General features: G+C 41.5%; 1 protein-coding gene across 5 annotated transcripts in view; it reads right to left on the bottom strand.

Annotated features, from left to right (window-relative positions):
* Positions 1-391: 391 nt before the first annotated feature.
* LOC149311955 (voltage-dependent T-type calcium channel subunit alpha-1I-like) overlaps positions 392-10,511 on the bottom strand; it is a 199,199-nt gene continuing 189,079 nt past the window's right edge. For 3 of the 5 annotated variants that reach the window (XM_089528234.1, XM_089528235.1, XM_089528233.1), the window contains one exon: positions 3,465-8,394. In XM_089528234.1, coding sequence (XP_089384360.1) covers positions 7,684-8,394 — 711 coding nt within the window. In that variant the 3' untranslated portion in view covers positions 3,465-7,683. Of the gene's footprint in view, positions 484-3,464; positions 8,395-10,511 lie in introns of those variants that run through there. The other 2 variants (XR_016281523.1, XR_016281524.1) reach the window with 2 other exon arrangements.

The following is a 10,511-nucleotide window of genomic DNA, read 5'->3' as shown; positions in this document are numbered from 1 at the left end:
TGCTGGGTCCAGAAACAGTAGCCTAGCTTTTCTTTTCCTTTTGATTTTGGATCCAGCTGTCAAAAACCCCCACTCCTGTTGTTGGTTTGTTTTTTGGTTCTGTGTCTAAAACTTTTACAATCTTGTTTTAAAAATCCCTTTTTCCATTGAGCTCCACCCTGCTAGGATATCTTCTGGTTTTACCTTGATCCAGATTGCTCCAGCTTTAGGCAAAGTGATTCTAGTTCCTAGCTTTGATAACCAGCTGGCATAACTATGTGATCCACAACAGAGCAATCATTTCTTTGTGACTTCTGGAGTAAAAGCAACCGACTCTTGCCTGTGAAGGGTAGGAGAAATGACACCACACCACGGCAGGTCTTGTCAAAAGGCAATACTTTAATGTTCAAAACTTTCTACACAAAGTGCATTTGTGTTTTGCGTTGTCTACTTCACACCTGGGAAGAAGTTCCAATGAGACATTCTTTTCTCCCTGGGCAGCTTCTGAGATGGAAGAAATTCTCACATGAGCACAGAAACAAAACATGGCTGGAGGTCTACATCTTCTTGTGACTCCCCACTAAAATGAGTGGAGAAGAGAGACCCCCCATGGAAAGCAAAACTAACCAGACATAAACAGATCCCCCCCCCCCCAAATGTGGTACATAAACCTCTCTCTCTCGGCTAATACACACAAATAATCCATTTTTGTTTTTGTCTTTTAACAAATTGCTCTGGGAAGAACAGCTATGTCCTCAAAGCCATTAGTAAATAATTAAAAGGGAAAGGCAAAATATTCTCCAAAGATAACCTAGTCCTCAGTTGCTATGGTAACCATTTTCCTAGGCCAGAAGCCTTTTGCTTTACTCGTAGAGTGAAACGAAAATACAAGCAACAGGAATTCATATATATAATTTTTTTTGGAAGGAAGAATGGGATTCAGTTGATAACAAGGAGATGGTTATGCTGTTAGAAATTCAAGTTAAACACCAGAGCATTACATAACAAAAGCAGGCTGGGATCTCTAAAGTCACGAATGCACAGTAGCACCTTCGAAAAAGAGATATGCTGCATATCCTTACAATGAAGGCCAGCATGGAGACTGCATATTCACAGCAGAGATGACAGGTTAGTTTCCCCCCAGTTGTTTCTTCTTGTACCTGCACTTTATGAACAACTTTTTTTGGTGCTATGAATCAGCTGCCAGGCTGTCATACTCAAAAGAGGCACTCCTTTGCAGACTTACTTGGGAGTAAGTGAAATTTGGTTGTGAATGGGAAAATCCCTTCTCACAATGTGGGACAGTCTCCTCACAGTCACACAGGCAGGGCCAGCTCATCAGGACACCAAAGCCTTGCCCCAGAAATGCCAGACCGAGCCAGAAGCCCATTTGGTACCCGCTCCTAGTCTATCTTCTGGGAGGAAAACAAAACAAAACCCTGCAAGCACGAAGCAAGCTCAGAAATGAATGGAACCCTAAGGGCTAGTTTGCACTAGGGGCAAAAGTCCACATGGACTCCTGCCCCCAGCCCAGAGCCACTTTGCAAACATTTTTCTCTACAGAAGACATTGGGTATATTGTCTACACTACTCAAATGTCCCAGCAGAGCTACTGGGGTCCACTGCTGCTCCCTTCACCGCTTTTGAACCTTGTCTGGGCCAGTTCCCAGCCCAAATGGTGAAGTTTTTCCTTCCTCCTCCCTTGGCAGCTCCAGCTCCAGCAATTTGGGCACCTTGTCTGATATTAGCAAGTGGTTGCAAGCTGGCAGAAGGGCATAGAAGGGAAAAATCTCACCATTTGGGTCAGGAATTGGCCTGGATACTAAAATGGTGTCACAAAACGCCACAATAAGGTAGGATACTCTGAATCCAGGGTGGATTGGGCCATGTATCCTGTGGCTTATTGCTCCAGATTCAAGGGGAGGCTGGGTTTTTTAAGGGGTTTTAAGCAGCGTAGACAAACTCTATGAAAGAAATGATCAAAACAAGAAATGTGTGTAAGAGAAAAGTGACTGGCCAGAATACCATTCTCAGGACTCACTCAGACACTGTAGCCCATTCCTTCTCAGGCTATCTGATAATGGGGCACTGGCAATGTTTTTTCACTAATGCATGATGGACTTGCACCATGTTTGTACCCACTGGCTATAAGTGTTCCTTTCTTTCTTGGAAACTTGTTGTGGACTGACAGCTGATGGCGCTTAGTCTGGCACTAGCTTGTGGACCGTGACTTTGGGTAGCACTGTTGTAGTATGCCACACACTATATGCATCTCTGACTGGAAGAGCAATAATGATGGCTGACTATGCCATGGAGGAAGGTTCCACTTTTCCCTACCATATTGTGGATAAAAATGCTTTTTCCGAATACACATGCTGAAGTCCTGCGTGAAACTTTTGTGCAAGAAATCCAATATTATGCTGATATTTACCTTCATGGGATAAATATATTAAGGAAAACACCAATAACTGAATATCTCACAGGAAGCATTACAAATATTGTAAACAGCATGCCAGGATCATAGAGATGGCACACTGAATAATGTAGTGCTCTGGTCTCTATGAAGTTGAGATGGAGGGTGAAACACTGGGTCCTGGATCAGATGATCCAATTGGTAAGGAAATTGCCAAGGATATTACAGATTCATTGCAGGCATATTTGAAAGCCATGATCTTTGCATCCATATGGAACTAGGAGAACCACTTTCATCTATTGTTCTTGGATCTTTTCAATGATTCTGGACATCAGCCTCAAGAGAAAAAAAGATATATAATAAACTTTCTGTCTAATTTCATAGTAACACATATCTCAAAAAATAATTTCTCTCTTAAAATCAGTTAGAGAAGCTTGCCTCCAGGTACATGGCTGGGGCCGGGGAATGATTGATTGCCATCAGCTAGAATCAGTCCTTTCTCTACAATATTCCTGGAGCTGCTTCTGTTATTTTGCTCCTTTGTGGTCTGAACATTTTCTGCGTTACCCAGCTTGCATCCAGCATTGACCATTTCATTTCAGTCTTTTGACTCATAAGCAAACTCACTAATCTGAGAGGCTTGCACTATTATGATCAAGATATTGGCTCGCTATATGAGCAATATCCCTCAAGACAGTGACTTCCAGTCTCCACTGAAGTGCTTATTTAGTTTCTGATGTAGAAATGACTGGAAGATGAAGTTGTAGGGTGACCTGACATTGAAAAGCTACAAAAAGAGTCTAACAGATCTTGCATAAACATTGCTCAAGTAATACTAATCATATCCTGTCAAGTTACAAACAAAGCCAGTGAACGGGACTGATTTTATCAGGTCTACATAAATCTGTAGCAAGAGGTGATGACTCAACACTTCAATTTTCTACCTTCTCGTTGAGAAGGAGGCTTCTTTGTGCATTGATGACCAACTTCACATGTATTCCAGCATGATCTTGTTTTAATTTGGCAGAAATCTGTTGTTTGGGTTGAAGAGCCCTGAATGGATTTTTCCAGACATGGAAAAATCGCTACCTTTAGAGGCACAAGGCAGAGACCTGAGCTACCAAGACCCTTCTGAATATTCTTTGGCCAAATTAAATGCTAAATAGGAAGTCCTAATGCCAGAAATACTGTTCAGGATAAACACTACACAGGAATGTCTAATGAGGATGCATGGGAACTTGAAGGTATCTCCTCAGAAGATTACTTGTTGCAAGGAAAGTGTTGAATCCAGACAGAAAGCTTTTGTAATATAATTTTTCCTTCTAGCCCATTTGTTTTTGAAATGAACAGAGAATGAGCAGTTTGAAGGAGAAAAGAAAGAAGGGGATTGCTGAGCTCTGAACAGACCCCTCACAGTGTTAGCCATGTGGGCCCAGTCTAGAATTTCTAGAGGAAGTTGCTCCATTGGTATTTTCAAAGATAGCTCTTTACTGTGACTGTGAGTTGATGCTTTCTCAAATATGTTTGCTGGAGACAGACTACATCATCTCTGGAGAATGGGACTTAACGTCTGATTAAACATGCATGAATGGGTTCTAAATAATGTAGGATCGAACCTACCATGCTTCTTGACTGTAGGTCATTCGGGAGGCAGAACTACACATTATAATGGAAGCCTAAGTTCCCAGTAACATTGCAGAGATTTAAAGGCAAGCATGGGAAAAGTTGAACATCCAATGGGAAAGGTTTAGCATCCTTAGATTACATGGGCATTTCCAAGGCTAATTTCCCTGCTGCTTTTCATACCCCATTTTCCATCATTTAAGGCTACACTTGAAATGAACAGGATCAAAATTACAAACTGGTTACATGCTGCCTTTCAATGTGAGTGGGCTGTTTTGATTGATTGGTTTTGGTCTTTGTTTTTCAAGCACAAATAAACACAATTTCAACATCAAACTGTTCAATACCAGATATTTTGGAAGGGCATACATGTGAAAAAGTTACATTGGACTGAGTTACTCATGAGGTCTCACAATGAATTTGTACAAGCAGAACCCAGCAGGAAATGTAAGATCCCTACTTAGCAAATACATTCACACACCTCTTTTGGTAGGCAATGTGAGAGTTCTGTTACCTGCATTGGTTTTGCATTGGAAGAGAAAATGCCATTTGACTGCTTCATCATATGGATTAATGGCTGCAGAATCTACAATGTACATAATGAATTGGTCCCAGCATGACCACAGCCTGGAATAGTGGTGGTTAAGAAGATATGATGAAATGTCAGTCTCTACTTGTAGAATCTTTGTTTGATCCGTTCAGACTGAAGTGTATGTTTTGGAGTGAAATGGGGCGAGGAAGGGTTGCCTTTTCTCTGCCCACTATGCTCTCCTGCCTTTGAGAATTAACAGGAAGCATGCCACAAATCAGAACAAAAAACAAACAATGAAAACTAAGACCACTGTTATTGCTTTATTAATGCAGACCAGTGACTTCTCTGAAGTAGTGGATTCTCCTGGTCTCTTTTCCTCCAAAGTTTTAGACGCAGCTCAGTTCTGGTTTTATATTCTCTAAGAAAGATGTATGATTATCCAAGAGATGAATTCACTGTTAAAATTCCATCTCCTGTCCATCACAACACATTTGGTATTTACTGCCTCATTACATACAGAACAAAGCAGCTGTTTGGCCATATAAATCAGCATTGTTCTGTCTTCTTAAAAACAATATGCTGCAGACATGGCTGTTAAAAAGGATGCAACCTTGGGTCCAAGTATGTGGAAGGAGCCCACAGAGGCAGGTATACCTTGTGGGAGAAAAAAATGTCTCATTCTGAAGACAAGTACTCCCCCACTCCTGGGTATGTGATGCTCAGTAGAGAGGAGCATGTTGGAAGGAAAGAGTATTGAAAATCCTTCTGCCTGTTTTCCCCAAAGCCCTTTAAAGTTGGTTACCAACTTTTCACCCCCCCCCCAAACCCTATAGATGTGCCTTTAACAGGGCTTTAATTTTCCAGCACAAAGTATGTGAAAGTGTTCATCTCCGTGTTATAGAGACTTTCACTTACAACTTTCTATAGATCATGTTTTTGTCAAAGGCACAGGAGCCTGCTATGTTTTTTTTCTTGTCAGTTGGCAACTTTGCCTTCAAGTTATATCTTTGAATGTCCTGGTCTTGCCTTTAAAATGAAATTGATTATGTCTATTTTACCAAAACCAGCCTTGGCAGAGAACTTGGCTGGTGGTGAAAAAAGTAAGACCCAATACAAAGGCACCCTGAAAGGAGGACTAAATCACTGGGAATGTGTTATATAACAGGGAGTAAGAAATTGGCCTTTTTGATTTTGAGAGTGATTCCTTCATCTAATCAGATACTAACTCCCATGAACCTCCTGGATGATCAATCCACTCTTCATATACAAAGCACTGAAAAGGTAAGGAGCAACCCTTCCAAACATTCACTAGTAAACAAATAACCTATCATATTGCATATACGTACACATACATGTACCCTCTTTCTCATTCTCACAAGGCCAATTCCTTGTGACATGTAGTTTGGTGTCATCACATGTAAAAACTATAACTAGCAGCTGCTGTGGAGCCTGATTTTGATGAGTAGTACAACAGCTAGGGAGGCAATTTAACCATTTCCTTTTGTGCCATGAATTATTCCCTGAAGCTGACACTTGGCATGGGAGGGACTTACTCATTGACATGAACAGGGGGTGTTATTGTGCCAAATAACAGTCTGTTGGTGTGATGGGCTTTTCATCAGGACTTTTGTGCAGTAAGAACCCTTCTACCAGCATTTTATGTTTCCAACTTCTCTTCTCCCTAGCAGCAGTTATTTATAGTTTTTAAAAACATACACACAGTACTAAACTATGTTGTAAAGCTTGACCCTCACTATCAACTTCTGGTGTCAGGACCAAAAAAGTGCTAATTGCTTTGAATTTTTAGAATGGCTGGAGGAACGTCATCTGATGCTGTCCAAGAGTCACCACACTGGATTTAAATTGGAAAGCGATAAAAGAGTTTTTTTAAAGGGGGGGGGGGGGGAGGATAGCTCACAGTCTTTTCTAGAGATTGCTTGGAAATATATTTTTGTGGGACACTATATGAGATTTAGGTAACTAGAGAGCTAGTTACACCTTATAAGTCAGGTTCATTCTGTTCCTCTTGCTCATTCTCTTGAGGTTGCTGTTCTCTTCACCTTTTAATATATTTGTAAAAAATAGCATACTTTTCTCTAGAGATGGTTTTTTTTTTTGCACCTCTGGGCTTCTAAAATAGACTCTTCACAAGTACTGAATAGTAAGGAAAATAAAATATAAACCCCACACCCCTAACAATACAGAGAAGCTTCCCCCAAGCATCTTTTTCCTCTGCATTTCTTTTTAAAAAGCAAAATCAATGTGAAGCAAAGTACTCAGTACTCACTGTGTGGTCACATCTTATCCTTTCTGCCACAATGACACTTCTTTTCAGTTCTCCAAAACTCACCTAAACTCAGCTAGATGACCAGACTCCACAAAGTTAACATGTAAGGAATGGAGTTTCACTGACATTGCCTGAAAAGCTCAATAACACAGAGACAGCCAACCTCAGCTCCAGATCTTGTTGTACCCCACCCCAATATCTCCATATAGAGCAACGTACTGCCCACACTGATCTGGTAACAGACATTTCCCCTTCTCCCCAGAGGAAAGCATGAACAATACAATTTTCCTCAAAAAAGATACCAAAGCCCTAAAATCCAGGTTCCTCATTTCATTTTGAAATTATATTTTCCCCAAGACCTGGGCCTTTTCACACTTAGCACTTTCTGGAAGTCCTAAGCTCTCTGTAAAAAAAATAAATAAATCATTCTATATGTCTGTACATATATATTTGTATATGTAGAGGAGTAAACGGCTGCCTTCAGCCAATTATTTGGCTAGAGGCTCTTCACCCTCTTAACCCAGCACTCTTATCTTTTGATTCCCTTGCTCCACTGTTTTCTTTGCAGAGGCGGTGGTCCCATGCATGGGTGGGGTGTTCACATATTGCTTTCACTCACTTGTGTCTCTGAGGTATGGGATAAAAGTTTTTGTTTTCCACACATATGCACGCACGCATGCATGCACGCATGCGTGCACACACATACACACACAGACGTACATATTTATATTTTGCGTGGTTGCTTGTTTCCTTTTCCACAGTCCTGCCATTTGGAACTGCTAGTAGGAAATGGTAGCCCAAACACGCTCCTTGTTCACATTTCATTATTTCTCCCTGCCCCAAGGAGACTCATCTGTTCCTCTTGCTGACTCCACTCCCCAGCTGCAACTCAGAAGGAATTGGGGAGCTGTGGTCTGCAGTCCCAATCCTGCCTGAGCCCTCTGGCATGCCACCTTCCCTTGGAGAAGGACTATTCTTGCAGAAGTCTGTCATCCATGAGGGCATGGATAAAAAACCCCTTGGGTCAACCGAGTAGAACTGCTTGGCCTCTGTCGCTGCAGAACCTCGCGAAGAAGAGTTGGCATGGAGACTGCTGGTGCTGTTGCACTTCTTTATCAGTGCCAGACCTTGTGGTGGAGGTGGTGGTGAGAAGAGAGAAGTCAGAGAGAGGCTGCTAAGGGTCTCTGACTGTTCACTATTGTTGCCTCCACCCCTTAGGCTGCTTCCAGCACCCTCCTCATCAGAAGGGTCCATGGAGTCATGGTAAGGGCAACCTGGACTAGTACTTCCTCCACTGCTGTGGCTTCGCTGGTGCCGCCGGATGTTCCGAAGAGTGAAAATCCCACGACCCTTTAAGCTCTGCCTCCGAGAAGCAGGGGAAAGTGGTGCCACCAAGGCTCTTTGGGTGGCTGCTGCTGGCACTGGGCACAGTGTTACTGGGAGATCCAGTGCACACTGGGGTGAGTCACTGAGGTTTAAGCTGTCCTCCAGTGTGGTCTGCAGGCTTCCTTCTGAGCTGTTGCTCCTGCTGTCATCTAAGGAGGTGTCACTCTCTGTGGTCTGCAGGACCAAGCAGCAAAAAGAGAAGCAAATTGTTGATTTCTAGTTGTTATCATATTTATTTCTATACTGAGTGAGGGAAAGGGTTAATCACCGATAAATGTGTGGAGGTTAACCTGACGTAACCTACTATAGTTTGTCCCCAGCTCACCATATGCCACTTGGCGATGTCAGCCAATTCCATACCCTTCAACATTTCACAAGTGAAAACCTGTGGCCAAGTAACATCAGAGTATGATTAAGTTGGAAAGATTTATTAATGGGAAGAACACACAAACTAGGAGAGGCTGCAGCAGTTAGTTTTTGCCCCAGTTTACAGGGAAGGGTAATATTCTGCCAGCTCCTGTTCTCTCTCCCTATAGAATTAATTGAATTAATTGAATGTAAACCCCTTTTCCTCTTTGAACTCAGTTTGCAGCAATGGAGGTAAAGATGAAGACCAAGGGGAAAAACTGAGGAGAAGAGAGAAATAGTGACATTTTAAAAGCAGCTGAAAAAGTGGAACAAGAGAGGATGTATTAAGTCTGTCATTGTCAAATCAGAACAGTTGGAGGGTATGCAGTTTGTATATGGGCACTATTTCAGGCCTTTATTGCTACTCAGCCATGTAAGCTGAGAAAAGCAGGATGTACCAGTGGCCATGTTGGCTGGAAGAAACCAGAAATTATAGTCCATAGTAGCTCTCATGTTTGACACATTGGAAAAAAAAACTATTTTCAGTTACTTTGCTTTAAGAGACCATGCAAATTAGTGATCATTATTACATGCTGTGTTAATAAATTAGGTAAGTTAAGTATGCACTGTGTGGAGAAATGCTTCATTTTAACTCTCCTTAATCTTGTGCCAATCAATATTGTTGGCTTTCCTGTAGTTCTAGTATTATAACAAACAGAAAAATTTCTGTCTCTGGAGTCTTACTACCCTGTTAATTACTTTATACATGTCTTTCAGGCAACCTGCTTAATTATCATCTTTTTCATTAGTCTATCGGCATTTCACTGTTACTTAAGAGGAGTCATGCTGCCTCAAACCAAAGGTCTATCTAATCCAGCATTCCCTCACTGGACAAACAGATGCCTCTGGGAAGCTCACAGGCAGGGCATCGAGTATAATAAGCACCTTTTTGTCTGTGTTCCCTAGCAGCTTGTATTCAGGAGGCATGCCACCTCCGATATAGGAGGTAATATAAAGCTATTATGACTAATAGGTACTGTATTAATAACTTTATCCTCCATTAATTTGCCTAATCTCCTAATTTGCCTAATCATTTTGTGAAGCAGTCTTAATTGGCTGCTATCATTATATCACATAAGAACTTGGAAGTAACACATTATAAATAACTATGTTACATGTTGGCCATCTTCATTTACATTTCTAAGCTCTGATCACATGGTAATGAGTCCCATATCTTAAGTATGCTCTCTGGGAAAGAGTACTTCCTTTTGTCTCTCCAGCTTCTCCCACCATTCAGCTCCATTAGATCACTCAAGGTTCTAGTCTAGTGAGAGAAGGAGAAACATTTCTCACTATCGATTTCCTCTACATCATGTATACCTTTATCCACTTCTATCATGTCTCCCTCATGTGCCCTTTTTCTAAATTTAAAACCCCTAAACATTGTAACCTTTAGTCATGAAGGAATTTCTCTAGAATCCTTATAAGACAGAGCCAAGACCAGCCTTAAGAAAAGGAAGAACAAGTTGAATATATCTGAAGACAAGATGAAGTACAAGGCTAGGAATTCAGGAGATCTGGGTGGTTGCACAGTTGATAGTGAATTTCAGCTTCCACAACAACCATAAAAGTGAGTTACAGTGGTGTAAACCTTGACTCACATCACTGTAATCCACTAACATCATAATTCACTGTGTCTGTACTCTAGCAGATTATAGCATCTGGGGAGAACTGGACATTCTAAATTAACCCCTCAGCCTGGATTTGCTGATGTATGAAGGACATGTTCTCAAAAGAACCCTGTACTAAGGCATAACTCTACCAAAAGGGGGAAAATTCAAGAAACAGTAAGAAAATGTGGGAGTATTAGAAGCGGACCCCCCCAACAAAGCCCCCTCCCCAAAAAATTGCATTTACAAGGCAAGGAGTTTTCATATTAAGAG

The sequence above is a fragment of the Sceloporus occidentalis genome, unplaced genomic scaffold (assembly GCF_023333645.1).
Source record: "Sceloporus occidentalis isolate IW3139 unplaced genomic scaffold, rSceOcc1.0.p SCAF_5, whole genome shotgun sequence".
In the NCBI taxonomy this organism is placed as follows: domain Eukaryota; kingdom Metazoa; phylum Chordata; class Lepidosauria; order Squamata; family Phrynosomatidae; genus Sceloporus; species Sceloporus occidentalis.
The sequence above is the reverse complement of the archived record's forward strand: the minus strand, read 5'-3'. Positions and strand labels throughout refer to the sequence as shown.